The sequence below is a fragment of the Eleutherodactylus coqui genome, chromosome 13 (genome assembly GCF_035609145.1).
Source record: "Eleutherodactylus coqui strain aEleCoq1 chromosome 13, aEleCoq1.hap1, whole genome shotgun sequence".
Taxonomy (NCBI): Eukaryota; Metazoa; Chordata; class Amphibia; order Anura; family Eleutherodactylidae; genus Eleutherodactylus; species Eleutherodactylus coqui.
The window spans coordinates 67,656,040-67,675,787 of record NC_089849.1 but is presented as its reverse complement, the minus strand read 5'-3'; the positions used below and the strand labels follow the sequence as shown (position 1 = coordinate 67,675,787).

Sequence of the window (19,748 nt, the reverse complement as noted above, 5' to 3'; positions counted from 1 at the left end):
GATCTCCCATCATACCCTGCGGGTGCCGGCTGTTCCTAACAGCTGACACCAGCTCTGATCAGCCGCACGGCTGATCGAAACTGTTAACCCTTTAAATGCCGCTGTCAATTCTGACAGCAGCATTTAAATCCCCCGAACATCGTTCAGGGGTCCCATATGGCCCCTCGCGATGAGATCGCAGGGAGACGTGTGGGTGTCATGGCCGCCGGCGGCCTTCTGAAAGGCTCAAGAGCTGTCACCCATGGGGTGGCTTGATAGACTGCCTGCTCGATCGCAGTATGATGTAATGCTATGGCATTACATCATAGTGCAGGAGCGATCAAAGTATCGACAGTTGGTGTTCCCTCTGGAGACTAAAAAAGTAAGAACAATAAAGTTTTTTTCGAATTATAAGAAGTAATGAAAGTTTAAATCCCCCTCCTTTTGCCATATTCATAATAAAATAATCTACATCATAAAACAAAAGTAAATATGTGGCATCACTGCGTCTATAAAAGTCCGATCTACCAAAGTAACACATTATTTACCCCACACGGAGAACATTGTCAGAAACAAAAAATAAAAAAACGCCAGAAATGCACTTTTTGGTCACCCTGTCTCTAAGAAAAGAAAAAGTCGTATGTATTCCAAAATGGTACCAACGCCAACAGCTATGTCGACAGAAAAATTTAAAAGTTATTGCGCGCAGAAGATGGCGGCAGAAAATAATTTTTAAAAATTTAAAGGTATTTGAAAAAAATTTAAAGTAGTGCAGCAAAAAAAAAAAAAAAAAAAAAATCTACAAGTTCGGTATCGTAGTAATCGTACTGACCCATAGAATATAGCTCAAAGATGGTGGAATGTTGGGTTTTTTTTCATTCTACTCCACTCATAATATTTTTTAAAGTTTTTCAGTACATTATATGGTACATTAAATAGCACCATTGAAAACTACAACTCGTCGGTCAAAAAAAACAAGCCCTCATACAGCGACGTCGATGGATAAATAAAGGAGTTATGATTTTTTAAAAGGGGGGAGAAAAAAACGAAAACGGGGGGGGGGGGGGGGGGGGAAGGCCGCGTCATTAAGAGGTTAAACCTACAGTTTGCAACATAGCCCATTACACAATGTAATTAATTGCAACAGGTCTCTCCAAAAGGGTTTGGTTTACACAAAGAATGGAAACTGAGCTCATCGAGTTAGCACTAAGGTAACTGGATGTGGCTGCCATGTACAATCATCAACACTACACAGTTCTTGACTGCAATCAACTGTAATGTGCCAGCTATGGGCAAGCGAATTACACAGCAAGCCGTTCACTAACATCTTAACCCATTAGTGCCGCACGCATTCAACAAGCTATTTTTTTTCATCATCCTAGGATGAGAAGCCAGCGAGCTAACGAGGCTGTTTAAGCTGACAGAGAAGTCAGATTGAACAACCGCTAACGACAAAGTTTCGCTTTCACACTGAATTATTATAAAACGCTCACTTTCGGCTGTTTGAACAAATTTTGGGTGATAACCGTTGTGTGTAAAAAGGCCTTTTTCACACAGGTGACAGCGATTTTGTAGTGAGAAAATCGTGGCAAAAATCACGTCTTTGTTCCCGCGGTGTTCAGCAATGCTACATTTTTGTGAAAAGAGTCTCACATCGCGAAAGTCAATAGGAGTTTCTAATGTTAAAATCGCATTGCACGAAAATCCCAAGTTCGTGCGATGCAATAGACAAGGAGGCTGCATAGAGACACATGGGAGATCAAGCATGCAGCGATTTTTTTTCTAGCAACATAGCTACAAAATCAGTGAAAATATCGCTAATCTAAAGGAGCCCATTGGAAAGCATGGGTTTTACAAACATGCGTTTTCTCGCGCTGTCGCATCGTGGGAAAATCGCATGATACGAGATGTGAACTGCTTGTATGTCTGGTAACTATGCAAGCCTTTTTCAATCTAGTTCGTCCTCTGAGGAGCCCCTAAACAGGGCGAACCGCAGTGGGACAGTTACCTTTACTGTTATGAGGGACCAACGGGTTATTCTAGGGACTCCATAACAGGGATATCGTGGAGCCGTCCTTGTCAGGGTGATCGCCCCACTAATGACTGTCCACGAGGTGTTACAGTTTACAGAGAAACTTAGGGAGAGAGTGATGTGGTCCGGTCTCCCATTACAGATGCTGATCCAGTTCACCACGATGTTGTGTAATTGGCGATGAAAGCCATCAGGAACACCAGATCTTATACAAACAGAGTGGGGAGATGACCTCCTACTCAAATATGTTTTGTTTCAGTCCGATTGGATATCGCAATATGTTATACTGTATCTGTATTGATATCATATCAAGTGTATGCAGTGTGACGGTGACGGTTTAACCCTCTTAAGGACCAAGCGCAGTAAATATACAGTATTTGGTCCTGGGCTTTAATCTACACCGATAGCAGAAGTAGGGCACGGGATTAAAGCCTCTGCTCATACAATCAAGCAGGAGCAGGTCAGGTTCTCAGCTGTTAGTCACAGCTGAGAACCCGGAGAAAAAGGGAGAAACAGTGTTTAACTGCTTCTGCCTTCACCTTTCCTGGGTACATAGCGCTCAATGAGTGCTATGTACTAAGAAGTGAATGTGGAAGTATTTCTTTCACTATGCGACCCGGTGATCACGTGACGGCCGGGAGCCCCGTTACAGCAGAGCTGCAGGGTCCTAGCAGACCCAGATTAGCTCTGTTATTGACTGTTGTCCCTACAGGGGGATGTTTTCCCCAATAACTGCAGCTACTATGGATGCCCCAACTACAGTGGAAAACTATAAAATAAAAAATAAGACCATGTGAATGACCCCCAGAGGTCTTATATGAGGTCAAGAGGGTCATAGACGTTAAAAAAAAAAATATTTACAAAAATAAGTAAAAAATATATACATAAATAAGAAAATGACCATTCGCTGACGCCAACCAAAACAGTCGCTGTATGCACCCTGTAATCCAAACCTATATATATATATATAACGTCCGAATCAAAACAAGGAACCCATTTCCACACTCTATTTTAGCGTAAATATACTAATTTTAAAAAAAAACCAACAACTATAAATGGTTAAAAATAAAACTTTTTTTTTGTTAGCTTTTTACCCCCAACGAAACCAAAAAGCGGAAAAGAAAGTTAGTGAAGAAAAAATAAAAAATAGCAAACATAATTTTGGTAGCTGAAGGAAAAATATAAGAAAGTAAAACCACCAGATGGGTAAAATCCCTAAAAAGGGTCTTTTAGTTTAATTTTTCTTCCTGAAGTTATTTGCTAACCTTGCATCGTTATCTACCTACCATCTGAGTCTTCATCAGTTCCACTTCGATCTGTAAGCTTTCCATCTCCACTTCTCTTTTCATGTCGCTGTTCTTCTGCTCCATCTGCGGATTGGTCTCCTATAAATCAATCAGGAAAACCGCAGAGAGATAAGTCAGCAGGGCGGACCTGAACAGCCTTCCATATAATACATGGGTGGCTCATCTTAACGGTCGGCATGTAATACTACATTTTTCCTACAGCAGAACTGTCTAGCTGGCCATGGCTATCCTTCGCAAAGTCATGTGTCTGCCAGGGATGCAGGGAGCCAGGCCCTCTCTAAAAGGGGTTGTCTTATATAAAAGCCCATTAAGGCTACATTCACACAGGAACCCGGCCCGATATCACGCTTGTCAAAGCGCGTTTTACCCGCAGATAAAAGGCGTTTTTCATGCAAAAAGAACCCTTGCATCACTTTTGGGAAATTGCGATCCACCGATGCTTGTTTTACGTGCGTCCGAGGATCGCAAGTGTTTCCTATCGGACTCGTGTGCACATCACATGACAATGCATTTGATTGTCCCATTGAAAACAATGGGCGATGCATAATGGGGGGGGGGGGGGGGGTTGTTAAAAAAACAAAAAAAACCACTCACGTGTATGACTCTATTTAAAAGAATGAAGTTCATATTTGCGCACGTTTCGTGCTCGTGTGAATGTAGCCCAAGCAGATTTATCCTATGACCGATCGTTAAGATTTTTCAAATATTTTCTAAATTAAAATTGATTTATATTAAATCAGGCTAAAATAACAGTAATATTCATATTATTTTTATTTGCATCGAAATTCAGACCCCCACAACCGGCATGCTTGTTAAGGGATATACAATGTTGTACATATCCAGTCTGAGCTCCCCTGGGGGTGCTCACAGACTATAATGATACACAGAGTAAGGCACCATGCACACGGGAGGATTCTTGCTGCGGAATCCAGAGCGGGCGGTCCACTCCGGATTCCGCAGCATTAACCCTCTATAGCCCGCTATGGAAAATGATTTTTCATGTACATGAGTGGAAATCAATTGCGCTTTCTGCTCGCAAATGAAAAATCATTTTACTGTGGTTTTCGCACGCATGGCTTCCATTGAAGTCAATGGAAGCTACACGATCGCGGCCCATCCGCTGTTGACACTGCAGACCGTCCGCGGATTCCACGGGAAGAGATTTTTTTTCAAAAATCTGTAATGCAATTGTGCGCTGGGCCGGTACTTCCACCAACATCTGAAGTACAGAACTTCAACACAGAGGCAGGTACGCAGGGTCTGATTCTGTGCGTGCCCATGGACATGACTCCTTAATGGGAGTCAAATGTTCTGAAAGATCTTCCCACTAAGAAGAATCCTGGTTGCTGTATGAAAGCGCCTCCCTGCTTCACCATCAACTATTGCCATTGCAATTATTTTGTGCCACTTACCAACCCCACGGCTTCAGCCACACTTTGCATCTGGTTTTGTACCTCCCGCTGTGACTCTTTCAGGGTGTTGACCTCCAGCATGAGGTCCTGTAGGACTGCCATAGCCTGGAATCAGAAGAAGAGGGAACAGGACGAAAAACATTCAATGGAGGACCTTCCTATCCCTTTAAATGGGAACCGGTCAGTGGTCTTAACCGTGCTAGACAGAATACAGAAGGGAGGACTACTGAAAGAGAGAACTCTCTAAATATACACTCATTGTCAAAAAGAACAAATCCCTCCCCTAGAAGTTGTTGGAATCGAATAAAACTTTGTGTGATTGTAACGTTGTTATAAAGGAAGTGATTACAAAATAGGCGAACCAAGGCCTCTAACTGAAATAAGCCCGTCACAGAATAGACTACTAATATTGGGGAAGACATTAGAGAACAGTAAATCACGGTCCTTACATGGAAAGCAGGCTTTTGAAAGTTTATGACGGAAAATGAAATTATTGACTTCGTCATGCAGTTCCTTAGACTGTAAAAAGCTCAGCAGCAAGTACATGTCGTCCTCTGAATGCGTACATAACTAAACCGTATCAGGAAATACTACAGTTAGCCACCCCAAAAGGACACCAGATATCAAGTCTTATGTGTGTCGTTTATGGCTGACACCCATGTGACATGGTAGATGCAGATTTCTGTTGTGCCCTTCATCTTGTTAATTATAGTTTAGAATATGGTCTATCAATTTTAATTAGTAGAGTCTATTCTGTGAAGGAAGTGATTACAATATCAGAGCAAAGGAGAATTTATTGCAGAAAACTGAACACTTGATGGAGGCTCTGGTACCCTGTTGTACCGCCTCTAGCTTGGATACAAGATGTGATACGGGCGGGCATGGAGGCTCTAGTACCCTGTTGTACCGCCTCTAGCTTGGATACAAGATGTGATACGGGTGGGCATGGAGGCTCTAGTACCCTGTTGTACCGCCTCTAGCTTGGATATAAGATGTGATAGGTGGGCATGGAGGCTCTAGTACCCTGTTGTACCGCCTCTAGCTTGGATACAAGATGTGATACGGGCGGGCATGGAGGCTCTAGTACCCTGTTGTACCGCCTCTAGCTTGGATACAAGATGTGATACGGGCGGGCATGGAGGCTCTAGTACCCTGTTGTGCCTCCTCTAGCTTGGATACAAGATGTGATACGGGCGGGCATGGAGGCTCTAGTACCCTGTTGTGCCTCCTCTAGCTTGGATACAAGATGTGATACGGGCGGGCATGGAGGCTCTAGTACCCTGTTGTACCGCCTCTAGCTTGGATACAAGATGTGATACGGACGGGCATGGAGGCTCTATTACCATGTTGTGCCTCCTCTAGCTTGGATACAAGATGTGATACGGGCGGGCATGGAGGCTCTAGTACCCTGTTGTACCGCCTCTAGCTTGGATACAAGATGTGATACGGACGGGCATGGAGGCTCTAGTACCATGTTGTATTCAAGCTAGAGGTGGTACAAGATGAAATACAGGCGGGCATGGAGGCTCTAATACCCTGCTGTACCGCCTCTAGCTTGGATATAAGATGAAATACGGGCAAGCATGGCGGCTCTAGTACCCTGTTGTATGGACTCTAGCGTTAGTGCAAGCTTGTAGGCTATTAAAGTTGACATCCCAGATGGCCCACACATGTTCTACTGGAGATAAATCTGGTGACCAGGGAGGCCACAGAAGTGTGACAATGTTGTGGGGACATTTCTATGACCCCCTTGCTGTTTGCGGCCGAGCATTACCCTGCTGGAAAATGCCTCTTGGAAGTCGCCATGAAGGAACACACGTGGCTGCAGGATGTCCTGAACAGATCGCTGAGCGGTCATTGTCTCTTGTACCACCACTAGGGGGGACCGACTGTCATATGCGATGGCCCCCAGACCATCACACCAGCAGGGGTCAGTGTGCCGCTCCACAGCAAAGGCAGGATTGAAGTACCCATCCCATGGTCTCAAAACACGAACATGGCCGTCATCAGCGCCAAAACTAAACCTGGATTAGTCACTGAAGACAACCCCCTAGTCTAGTTTCGTCAAACATGACATGAAAAAAGGACTTGGGGGATTTAGTTAACTGTAAGCTTAGCAGGAGCAACCAGTGTCAGGCAGCTGCTGCCAAGGCAAATGGGAATATGGAGTGCATCAAAAACAGTTTTAGGGACACATGATGAGAACATTGTTCTTCCTCTTTACAATTCACTGGTCAGACCACACATGGAATATTGTGCACTGTTTTGGGCACCGATACTCAAGAAAGACACATCAGAGCTTGAACGGGTACAAAGGCGGCAACTAAAGTAATAAATGGAATGGGTGGACTACAATATCCAGAGAGGTTATCAAAAATGGGGTTCTTTAGTTAAGAAAGAAAAGACGGCTGAGGGGCGACCGAATAACTATGTATAAACATATCAGGGGACAATACAGAGATCTCTCCCATCATCTGTTTATACCCAGGACTGTGACTGACAAGGGGGCGTCCTCTATGGCTAGAGGAAAGAAGGTTTCTGCACTGACTTACAAGGGGGTTCTTTACCGTAAGAGCAGTGAGACTATGGAACTCTCTGCCTGAGGACGGGGTGATGGTGAACTCAATAAAAGAGTACCAGAGGGGTCTGGATGCCTTTCTTGAGCGCTACAATATTACATGTTATAGTCACTGATTACTTCAGACGGGACGGTGTTCTGGAAGGAATTTTTTCCCTTAAAATTAGGAAAATTGACTTCTCCCTTATTGGGGTTTTTTAACTTCCTCTGGAACAAAATTGGGGGGCAATTGTCTAAACTAGAGGGACAGATGTTTTTTTTCAGCCTGTTACTATAAATGAAGTTCATAGCGTACTCACGCAGGGGGTTTGTACTAAAAACGGAGGCCAGAAGAGACTGTCCAGACCGCCCACAGCATCTGACCACGGGGATTTCCATGCGGCGTGGGAAGGTTTTAACAACGTTTTTTGCAGGTTTGCTTAGAAATGGGACAGTTACAGACATATTTGGAAAGACCTCCTATTCAGTAGTCTACCCCTGTACTCTGTCTACTACGGTTAATACCACCGACAGGTTCCCTAGTGATGGCATATTGGAGGTCTCACCTCTGAGACCCCCACAGATCTTGAGAAGGAAAAGGCCGTTGTGCAGTTCCCTACATAGTGGGTGCCTTGGAGGCATCGCTGCGTTGGGAAAAAAAGACGTGAAGGCGGCACTGCTCCAGCGCTGTATCCTCTTCCTTCTCAGGACCGCGGGGGTACCAGATAGCAGTCTCCCACCAATCATAGCGATGGCATATCCTAGAAATATGCCACAACGTTATATGATGGAAAGCCCCTTTAAGATAAACATAGTTTTGGGGTGCAGCAGCGCTCGAAGGCGGCGGGGTGCCGAATACAGACGTTGGTATAAAATCTTATCAAGTCTTTACAGATCAACAAATAGTCTAACTAGAGAAACGGCCGTCCGCGGGGAGAACTTGTGCAAAACAGACTCTCTCCTGAGACAGAACAGCCTTCCACTTAGCCGTCATCTCCATGGTAGACGCTTCCGTGTCCTGAAACAGAATGCCTTCAGTGGAGGCGATCACGTTACACAGTGTTCATGAAATAATATGCCGGTTACGAAAGCAGGAGGACAACGCCGTTAGTCATGTTCTTATTAACTTGACCCGAGCACCAAACTTTCAGGGCGTGGCATGGTTGTCATAGTAACTGTAGTGCCCAACACTCAGGAGAAAATCACCAGGTCACATGGTCAGGTCGGCTGGAAGAGTTAAAGTTTCAGTGCACTTTAAAGGAGTTTTCCGCATCCCAATGGGCCGGTGAGCAAGCACGCCACTAATTTATTCCGCTCTACGAGACTGCTGGGAGTAGCCATGCGCTCTACTCGGACTCTCTTCAGACATCCTATAGATAGAGTGATGGCATGCTCGGTTGGCATCACTTTATTCACGTCCCTCCTCATAGCAGGGGTGCAGCAAGGAGCTATGAGAGACCCAGGACCCACATTCTCATCAGTTGGGGTCCCAATAGTAGGACATGCACCAATCACTGATCCCCTCCCCCGTGGACAGATAATAAGAGTCAATTCTGGAGATAACCCTTTAAAAAGGTCTGCTGCCTTCCAGAAACAGCACCACTCTTTTCCACAGGCTGTGTCCGGTACTGCAGCTTAGCTCTATTCAGGTTTCTTTTTGCTGTTCTCTATAAGAGGTGACAATTTTAGTGCTGGAAAACGGCAGCTGCATCTGATTTTCCTATTTTTGTCAAAAAAAAGTTTTTCATATTACAAAAAAATTCCGCGAGCCTCCGATGCAGATCCGCCACAAAATCCCAGACAGACTAGAGCAGCATGTTGTGCTATTTTGTTTGATCAGATGCCAGGCGCCATGGTGTGAAGCTGACAAATCCCATTATGGTTAGTGGGGTCCATCAGGCACCACTTGTGTCGGTCATGAGAGGGATCCATCCCTGGAGGGCATTCTGCTTTGCTGATCCTATGGCAGAAAAACGGGATGCCCATCGCAGATATGAACAGAGCCCAACGCCATATTCATATGGGCCAGTGCGATTTCGGTCCAAGAAACTCGTATTGATATTGCACTTCTAAACCAGCAATTTTTCCTGCGATGCGTTTTGCAAGAAAAACACACTGGACCGCCGCACATACATGTGAAAATTGCATGTTGGTTCAATAATAAAAGTTAAAAATATATATCGCATATATTCGCATTTACATGCAAGTGCGTTATTTTTTTTTTCTCCATAGGAACTAATGGGCAATTCCTGAACAGAATCGACCAAAAGTTGGACATTCGGCAAATTTTCTATACGGGACTATCGAACCAAAAGAGTAAAAAAAAAATTATATGTATATAGTTGATTATACGGTACGAATGTCATAGGAGTCAGTGATCTGGCTGTGGGGGGAGTCAGTGATCTGGCTGTGGGGGAGTCAGTGATCTGGCTGTGGGGGAGTCAGTGATCTGGCTGTGGGGGAGTCAGTGATCTGGCTGTGGGGGAGTCAGTGATCTGGCTGTGGGGGAGTCAGTGATCTGGCTGTGGGGGAGTCAGTGATCTGGCTGTGGGGGACGGAGAACACTGTTACCAGAGTCTTCGGTTTCTGGTTGGTAAATTATTTCCCGTGTCCCTGCGTTGAGATCATCCAGTACATTCCCTTACAGGCTCAGAGTTCCTGGTTTCCAAGCAGCAAGATGAAGTACAAGAGATACATTTATAGAGCTGAACGCCCCCCATTACAGGCGCCCAGCTACTCAGGAAGGATCTGCTGCAGCTCTGCCCATGAAGTAGTCATGCCGTCTCCTCTATGCAACTGCAGCCCCGTCTGTCCAGCATAGTACCATAGTATGTTTGGCTGAAGGGAGACAATGTCCATCTAGTTCAGCCTGTTTCCACCCCCCTTCCCTTGTTGATCCAGAGGAAGGCAAAAGAAAATGAGGCAGAAGCCAATTTAGCCCATTGGGGAAAAAAATTCCTTCCCGAATCATGTAGAGGGATCATGGACTGTCCGTGCTTCTTCCAGCGGCACGAGGGGAACTGCAGAGCTGAAAGTTCCGCCCGGAATACTTGACCTTCTACAGACCACAAAGGGGTTGTCGACGCTGCATTCAATGGTCAACCATCAGGCAACGAAATAAACGCAAAGGAGGACGGCTCAGAAGTGGATAAACCGTCCTCGTACGAGGGGTCTCTTCAACAAACTGACCACCATATTCCCCAAATATCAGCGTTTCTTAACTCCAACCAAAGGGAACCCCAACAAGTCACATTCCATTAGGACTACCCAGAGATTACAGTAAGGAATGGTCACGTGTTCCATCAGCCTATGGGAGATCCCTAAATCAGCACTTATTGTGGATACTTAAAGGGACCCCGTCACCGATTGCTGCATACAGCGGACCAGCGATTGCGTACAGATAATGGCAAAGAGTCCTTTAGATCATGTGCGCAGGCTTACCAGTCTGCTCTATGCAGAAAGCTGCAGCTTTGTGGGCAGACGGCAGGGAAATGGGAGGAAGGCAAGCGTAAAACTCAGAGCAATGAACCATTATGCGCCCAGCACTGTACTTTAAAATGACCGTTATGTATGAAATCAACAGGAAACGCTTGCCAATCCGCCGGTAGGCGTGAAAGAAGCGCCGGAGGATCGGAATGTGAAAGAAGAGATCGAGGCGGTTTTCATGCACAAAAGGTTGAATTCTGCAGCATTGGGCTGCCTGTCCACGGGCGTATTTGAATTGCGTTCCCCGCGGCGATAATCCAGCCACAGGGAACACAATGCACGCTTTCCATAGTGTTGCTATGGAAAGCGCTTCCCCCGTCCACGAGTGGCGAATCATAGAGCTTCTCCGCTCGCGGCCGGCAATTCACAGCATGCTGCGAATTGACGCGATTCTCCACGGTCAGCCTATCTGTCAGATAGGCTGACCGCGGAGATCCGCCTGCCGGCTCCTGCTCCCGCCGCGGGATTTCGCAACGCCCGTGGACAGAAGCCCTATATAGACATGCGGTGGATTTTGAATCCGCAGCATTTTTCAAAAATGCTGTGGATTTGTTGCAGAAATTTTCCGTGCCATGTGAAGGAGAGGTCTGAAATCTCCTCCATATGGTGTGAAAGGATTAGGAGGACCTCTATTACACTAGTTACTCAGGATGTAATACATCTTTATTCAAAACTCATGAGTGCCCTTGATACACGGGAGGGGCATTTGAGGGTTTCCTGGAGAACATATTTAATCATTATATCCCAATTTTTTACTAAAAGCAGCGTCATATTACATGTTATTAAACTTATGTAATGATTTGTTATTTTACCACTGCAATAAGATGTGACAGAGCGCTGTCCACGGTGATTGGACTATTTTCCACCGCTTTGTTCTACTTTTTGCAGTTAAAACCCTTGTGAGTGGGCTACTTCCTTCAGAAGGGCCTAGCAACAACACCTGATTGCTCCATGCTGTGTTCTCCTCTGCTGCACCATACAGACAACTGGGCATACCTGGTTGATGAGGCTTCGACACCCCTGGAGTATCACCTAAATTAAAGGACTACTACAACAACGCTTTGTATGTAAAATCTGCAGAATTTCTGGACGATTCTGCAGCGTTTACTACCTGCGTGAAGGCGGCCTTATAGTCTTGTTTTACATAAACCACTAAGCGATGGCTCTGATTGGTTCTCGAGCGCTGCTCAGCCAACCAATGCAGCGCTGGATGAACCAATGCGATGGTTGTGATTGGGTTATCCAGCGCTGCATTGATTAGTTCTTTGAGCGCTGCTCAGCCAATCAGAGCCATCGCTTCGTGGCGGAGAGAATTATGAATCCTGCAACCAGTAAGTGATGATCTGTGGGCAAACGAGGACTAAAGGACACCGGGGAGAGCTCTGAGAGCAGCGGGAGGACCCGAACCCAGTCTGCTAAGCAAGCAGTGCAGCTAGGGCTTATTTCCAGGGTAGGGTTTATTTTCTAATGTTAAAGTTGCATCGCACAAAAACAGCAATTTTGTGCGATGCAGCAAAAGTGAAGGCTCCAAAGTGAAACACGGGCTTAAAGAGATAAATAAATCACAAGACGCGGCAATGTACAGCATGCTGCAATTTTTTTCCCTTGCAACATATCAGAGAAACCATCGCGACTGTGAAGGAACCCAATAGAAAGCACAGGCTTCGCATGCATGCGATCTGTAGCGTTGTCGCATTGCAAGAAAATAGTCACTGCATGTAACATTACGGGTTCCAGTGGAGCCCATATAGGTACAATGGCGTGCGGGGTCCTCCGAAGCAAGAATGGCCTCAAAGCAGGGAAAATGCAGCCTGATGCCGGCTTCACACAAGCGTATGCGTATTTGTGTGTGCATGAGCGTAGCGTTTTTGTAAAACTACATTTTTTTGCGCGCATCAATGTATTTTACTGGACTTTTTGTGCCCGCAGCGAGTGTTCGTTTGATTGCGGCAAATAAAGACGCCTCGATTTAAATGGCCTATTGAGTTCCAGACGGGTTCTTGTCCCTGCAGAACCGCGCAGCATACGGCGCCCGCATTTACTTACCTGTCAAACTTATATGGGGAACTTGGTGTGTCTGAATCTGCCCTTATTCACAGACATAGGCTATTTTGATCCATGAAAACCGGACCAATTTCACTGCGTTTGTATGTGGACGTGGCATGGGTATTTGTTGCGCATGTGCAGATTTTTTACATCTATGAGGCCGCCTGCACACGGGCGGAAATCCCGCCGCGGGATTTCCGCCACTGAAAGTTTGCATAGGAGTGCATTACAATACGCACTCCTATGCAGACGGCCGCGGTTTGGCCGCGCGAAATCTCGCGCGGCAAACAAACCGCGGCATGTCCTATTTTTGTGCGGGGCTCACCCGGCCGCCGGCTCCGGTCTGCGCATGCGCCGGCTGCGCGGCAGCAGGCACATGAAAGAGCCAGGGCCGCCAGGCGCGGGTGAGTACGCGCTCGTCCCTGCAGGCTCTCGGGTCGGGTCCTGCGGCGAGAATTCTCGCTGCCGGATCCGACCCGCTCATCTGCAGGCGGCCTGAATCAGCCATTTTTTATGTGCAGGAAAGAAAAAAAAAACGTAAGAAGGCCAAATTTGAAGACTTTTTTGGTGATTTTGGTCCATGAATACTCGCTAAGGGCGGCTTCAGATGACCGTATATCGGCCGGGTTTTCACGCCCAGCCAATATACGGTGTCCCTCTCTGCAGGGGGCGGAGTCTATGGGTCCATAAAATTTGCAGCGATACGCAGCCAAAACATGCTCGGGTTGTTAGTACGCCCCTAACGTTTCCGAGTCCGTGTGCGATATGTAGTCACTGTAAATAATATCAGCAGCGCACTAAGGGCTCCTTCCCATGGCCGTATTTGCGTGTGCAATACGCAGAGAATAAAAGCCTATTGATTGCAATGGAATCACTGACATATCTTTTCCTGCGTGCGCTAAAAAAAAAAAAAATAGAACATGCTCTATTTTGTGTGCCTTTCTGCATCTAAGGGCCCTATAGTAGGGAGATGCGCGAAATACAGCGCAAAACTGTGAAAAAAAATATCAGGAGGGGTGGGGAGGTGGGATATTGAGCTCATGCGTTAACAAGCCCTGCGTGCGCAAAGCGTACATTTCGCAGACGCGTGTAAATCCACCTTGTCCGCAGCGCAGGTACGTTGCACTAAAGCATGCACATTGGCGTAGATGCTCGTCTGAAGGAGCCCTAATAGAGCACTGGCGGGTATGAATGGGCAGTGAGCCCGCAGGGCAGTGCTGGCAGCTGGGTACTCTGTGGATGGAGTTTGTAGACCTCTTGAATGGGCTGTACTGGTCATTACCTTACTGACTCCGTCCTCGGTCACCTCCAGCCTCCCCGACAGCTGCATCATCCTCCAGCCGTCCTCCACCGCCGTGCTGCCGCCTGTCGGCCGCTCCTCACCCTCACCTGATGGAGGGCACGGGCTGCTCTCCCCCGGCTGCCCAGCGCTGCCATCCTGTAAGTGCTGGATGATGGCATGGAGCAGGGTGTGCAGAGCGGAGAAGTTCACCGTCCCGACCACCGGGGTCCCGAGGGCCATGTCGGCCAAGTGCTGCAGACTGACCCCCGCTGCCCTCACCCTGCTGCTCGCCATCCTGTGTGAGCGCTGCCCGGCAGGACACTCGGCTCCTACAAGGCGTCGCCACACCTATCGCTCACTACTGCCGTGGTGTATGGCGCCCCCTGCAGCTGGGTGACAGAACAGTATGGTGAGACTGATGTGCCTGTATCACCTGTGTACCGAGGCTGCGCTGTGTGGTGTAGCGCCCTCTACCAGCGCAACTAAAACTGCATAGCCGCGGAGTTTAATGTGCAGGTACGCGTAAAGGGGCGTGGTTCAACAGCTGCTGCTTTGTTGATTGGCTAGTTACCTCCTCTCCCCGCCCCTTCTCTAGGTGGCGGGCTTTCTGTCATGACACTTTGTCAGTCACCTCTTCATGAAGTCACGTGACTCTCAAATTGTTATCCCACATTAAAAACACACAGTCCCCCACTTGTAATATCACATGGAATGTATTTTTATATAATGCTCATGTTGGGCAAAAGTGCAGGCCATTCAAAGGGAACTCCCCTCCAACCAATACTGGACACCCCAGGGGCATTACCCTGCTGGAATACCCCATCATTATGGGGGCACATGAAGTCCCAGAAGGGCTGCAAATGGTTACCAGTGAAATGTAATGGGCACTGGTCAATGATGTGCTGAGGCAGACCTGTGGACCCAACCCATGCCATGAGAACCCCACATCAGTATGGAACCACCACCAGCCTGCACAGTACCTGGTTGACAACTGGGGTCCATGACTTCATGGGGTCTGCACCACACATGAACCCTACCAGCAGCCCGAAACAATTGGCACTGTGACTCGTTACAACATGCCACATGTTGCCAGTCCGCTAGGGTGCAGTTAGCCATCTCACAAGCCCAGGTGAGGCGCTGTCTCCGTTGTCATGGTGATAACAGAGGCGTCTGGTGGGTCTTCTGCACCCATGGAAACTAAAGACCACCGGACTGACCTGTGGGATATGGATGTGGGGGCTCCTGCAACAAATGGGATTTCTTCTTTAGTCGCTTGCCTATTTGCATAGTCAATTCCAGCCAGACGCCAGCGGTCGCGATCATGAAACACCCGTGGGCGACCCCTGTGCTGCCCCCTGTGGGTGGTAATGTGTGCTACGATGTATTCCGACTACACAGGGGGCACCGTGGATCAAGGAAGGTTTAATTCCCGCAGAAATAGGATACCCATCCACCATCATGGCTCATGTGAACCCTAATAATTGATGTCACCTTACCACGAACACCATGCCCAGTGACCATCCTCACTCACAAGATAACACAGGTGTGGGCATACCCAAGCCCCCACCTGAGGTAACGCCACTTCATGGTCAATTTACATATTGCTATCCCATGACTTTTTGACACCCTACATCAACCACTGAAATAAATGGAGTGTGTCAAAAGCACTGCTGAGGCTGGGTTCATACGGGACGGAAACCCCGCAGCGAGACCGCACGGAAATTCCGCAAGATTTCTGCAGCGGAAAGGCTGCTTTAAACCCCATGCCAGATGGCTTGTGCCCCTGTAATCCGCTGTAGAAATCTCTCCCCCATAGAGAGACCAGCGCCCGCAGCGGGGTGGGTGGGTGGGTGGGTGATACTGAGGGCATCAGCTTACTTTGCCTGCGTTGTTTCTGCACAAAATACGCAGGCGAACGTTTACAAAAATGCTGCATTTTTACAAACGTTTGTGAGAGTGACCCCATTGTGTAGGGGGGTGGTTAGCAGACTTTGGACTTGATTATTAGGGTACTTTCACTTGTACCCCTTTTCCATTTTGGTTGTAGAGGTATTTTCCTCCCTAAGGCCTCATGTCCACGGCTAAAATACATGGCCGCCTGCAGACGAGCGGGTCGGATCAGGCAGCGAGAATTCTCGCCGTGGGACCCGACCCAAGAGCCTGCAGGGACGAGCGCGTACTCACCCACGCCTGGCGGCCCCAGCTCTTTCATGTGCCGGCTGCCGCGCAGCCGGCGCATGCGCAGACTGGAGCCAGCGGCCGGGTGAGTGCGAGCCCCGCACAAAAATAGGACATGCCGCGGTTTGTTTGCCGCGCGAGATTTCGCGCGGCCAAACCGCGGCCGTCTGCATAGGAGTGCGTCTTGTAATGCACTCCTATGCAAACTTTCAGTGGCGGAAATCCCGCGGGAAATCCCGCCGCGGGATTTCCGCCCGTGTGCAGGCGGCCTAAAATACACAGCATTTCTCCCGCAGCGTGATCCGCGCCCCATAGGGATGCATTGGACACCCGCAGGTAATTAAATACCTGCGGATGTCATTTTTCCCTGAGGCGCGGATTGAGTGTGCTGAAAAACACCCGCAGCATGCTCCATTTTAGTGCGGGTCTCCTGCAGGCTTCTATTGAAGACTACGGAAGCCGTCCAGATACGCGGTACACCCGCAGCTGAATTTCTGCTCTCCGGCACGGCAGCGTGGGAGAGCAGGAGTTCAAAAAAAAAAAAGTGCACGGCGCGTGCGTGCGGCACGCTGCTGGCGTGCCAAGCACATCCGCCGGGCCGAAGAAAGAAGATCCGGCTGTGATGGAAGGAAGATCCGCAGCGTCCGGACGGGTAAGCAATTCTTTTTAGCCTCATGTCTCCTGGAAAGGAGGGACCCGCTGCGGGATTCTGCATGAAGAATCCGCAGGGGGCCCGATTTTCCCTGTGGACATGAGGCCCTACAGACGGGCCACAGTACTGAACAGGAGTTACAAAAATCCCATCCACACAGCAAAGATGAAAACTGCGCCGCTTCATGGACTGCTGGGTTTACTTTTTTTGCCACCCAATCCACTACATCTTTTGTCATGGTTTCCTCCTGACCCACATGGAACAGAGGAGCATCTGGAGGAGATATATTATATACACACACATGCACGCACAATAGATACACATACACACACATTACACATATACATACATATTTCACTCGCTCGCACGCACGCACATACATACATACATACATACATACATACATACATCACGCATACGTGTAACAGTCCCAGAGATGACACGCTACAGTTGTAGTAACACACTAAGGTTTATTAAAATAAATTCCACATTCACATTTGTTCTGCAGTACAATGAAGAGTTGGTCAGCAACGATTCCCATCTCGGTCGGATTCCCCATCACTTTGAACATTTACGGTTTGACACATAGTGGAAATACTGTGGAAAATCCTCTGCATGTTACATCCAGGACAAGCTCCATGGAGGAGATTTCCAGAAATCTCATAATGCGCTGTGGAAGAAATCCTCAGCATAAATTGACGTGTGGTGGAGATTTTCAATCTGGGTGTCCATTTAGGCCGTGCTCAAGTTTACCGCGTATTACACGCGCAATGTACGTGCATGTGATACGCAGTAATTCGCAGGCAAATACATTTCTACACTCCCGCAGGGTTTTATGCATACAGACCAGAGATGAGCGAGCGTACTCGCTAAGGCAAACTACTCGAGCCAGTAGTGCCTTATGCGAGTACCTGCCCGCTCGTCTCTAAAGATTCGGGTGTCGGCGGGGGGAGTGGTGAGTTGCGGGAGTGAGCAGGGGGGAGCGGGGGGTGAAGAGATCCCCCCTCCCATTCGATTCCTCCCCGCTCTACGCCGGCACCCGAATCTTTTGAGATGAGCGGGCAGGTACTCGCATAAGGCACTACTCGCTCGAGTGGTTTGCCTTAGCGAGTACGCTCGCTCATCTCTAATACAGACGTGAGATTTTCAGAGCAGATTTCACAGTTTGCAACCTTTGAATTACAAACACAGCATTTGGTACAGATTTTCAGCAGTGATCTGATGTGTGCCCTGAACGAGGCGCTGTCACATCTCTTACCTGATCTGTTTTAGTAAATACTTGTATTCCCCATGCAAACAATTCTGGATTCTCTTTTCTTAGATCTCCGTGTTGTGCCGTTCCTTTGTGATTTCTCCTAGAAATCGTGAATAAATTGACAACTGGGTGTCCCTAATAGTGTCCAATCAGTGCTTGGAATGGTCACACCTCCTTTGACAAGAGGAATGGCAACACACAGTTGTCAATTTGTTTATAAATATTCAGGAAGAACGGAGGACCACCGCAATTCAGAATTACTGGGAATGCAGGGATTTCCTAATACAGACATGCCAGGAGCGATGACCGGTTCTCTTTTAACATCATGTCCGTTTGCCCTGCTGACTACCGACTGCCTGGTGGTTTTATGGGCATGTGACTTTGGCCATATATCCAGCTGCAGCCATCATGTATGTTCTGGGATTACTAGGAGAGACCACAGTGCCAGTCTCACATTACCTACCCCCCCCCCCCCCCCCCTACAGGCAATGCATTGGCAGCCATGAGTTCACAGTTGTATGGGGAATGAAGGCCTCCTTCTGCTGCAAACTTGGAGTATTTCTTTATAGATGACACAGGTAAGAAATATCTATTGTTTATTCACATGTGTTGGAGGTTCCATTAAAGAGCTCCATTAAAATCTCAGAGGCAATAGCGCTGACTGCAGTGCCAAATGCAAAAGGTATAAAAGAAGCCGGATGGACCCCATTAACCCTTTCCAATCCACTGTCTAACATCTTCCTACATTCTGATTCAAAGCTTGTACAGCTCCAATTTCAGAAGATGTCCGACAGGGTATTCTTACCGTCTATTGCCAGCCACTTCGCTGTTGGAGCCTCTCTGGCGCAGACACACTGGCTTTAGCCAGCAGATGGCACTGTTGTATAACATCAAAAAGAGAAAGCCTTTTAGGAAACCTTGAATCCAAAATTGTATTGGAAAGGGTTAAAACTAGCTTGGTCATGTGATAGGGCAGATCTGTTCAGGCCATGGCTCCCGTTTTTCTGTTCTTATGACAGAACACAAAAATAAAATCCATAATGCTGACGTGAACAAGCCCTTATATCAAATATCGGTTTAGGGCTTCATGAATCCTATGGCGATTAGGTTTAAAGCACATCTATATAATATGTATAAAATCATAGCTATGTGTTAGCTGCACAGTCCTGTTACCTCTTTATATAATTAGCTTGACTGCAAAGAAGATAGCTACCATACTGTGACTGTGCACGGATGGAGCCTCCACAACATGCAAAAAACACTGTCATATCCAGTTGATCATTTTTGACTTCAGATTCAATTAGAAATTCCATATAGTACCTATTAGAGATGAGCGAGCGTACTCGGATAAGCGGTACTCGCTCGAGTAATGTGCTTTATCCGAGTATCGCTGTGCTCGGGGCTAAAGATTCGGGTGCCGCTGCGGCTGACAGGTGAGTCGCAGCGGGGAGCAGGGGAGAGCGGGCGGGAGAGAGGGAGAGAAAGATCTCCCCTCCGTTCCTCCCCACTCTCCCCTGCAGCTCCCCGCTCCGTGCCGGCACCCGAATCTTTAGCCCCGAGCA

At 47.7% G+C, this 19,748-nt stretch overlaps 1 protein-coding gene across 1 annotated transcript in view; it reads right to left on the bottom strand.

Moving 5' to 3' along the window:
- Positions 1-14,341, bottom strand: part of QRICH2 (glutamine rich 2) — a 58,542-nt gene extending 44,201 nt beyond the window's left edge. The window contains exons 1-3 of the mRNA XM_066585962.1: positions 14,102-14,341; positions 4,731-4,835; positions 3,298-3,396 (exon numbers count right to left, since the gene is read on the bottom strand). Of these exons, the coding sequence (XP_066442059.1) occupies positions 3,298-3,396; positions 4,731-4,835; positions 14,102-14,341 (444 nt within the window). The remainder of the gene's footprint in view (positions 1-3,297; positions 3,397-4,730; positions 4,836-14,101) is intronic.
- Between the last annotated feature and the right edge of the window lie 5,407 nt (positions 14,342-19,748).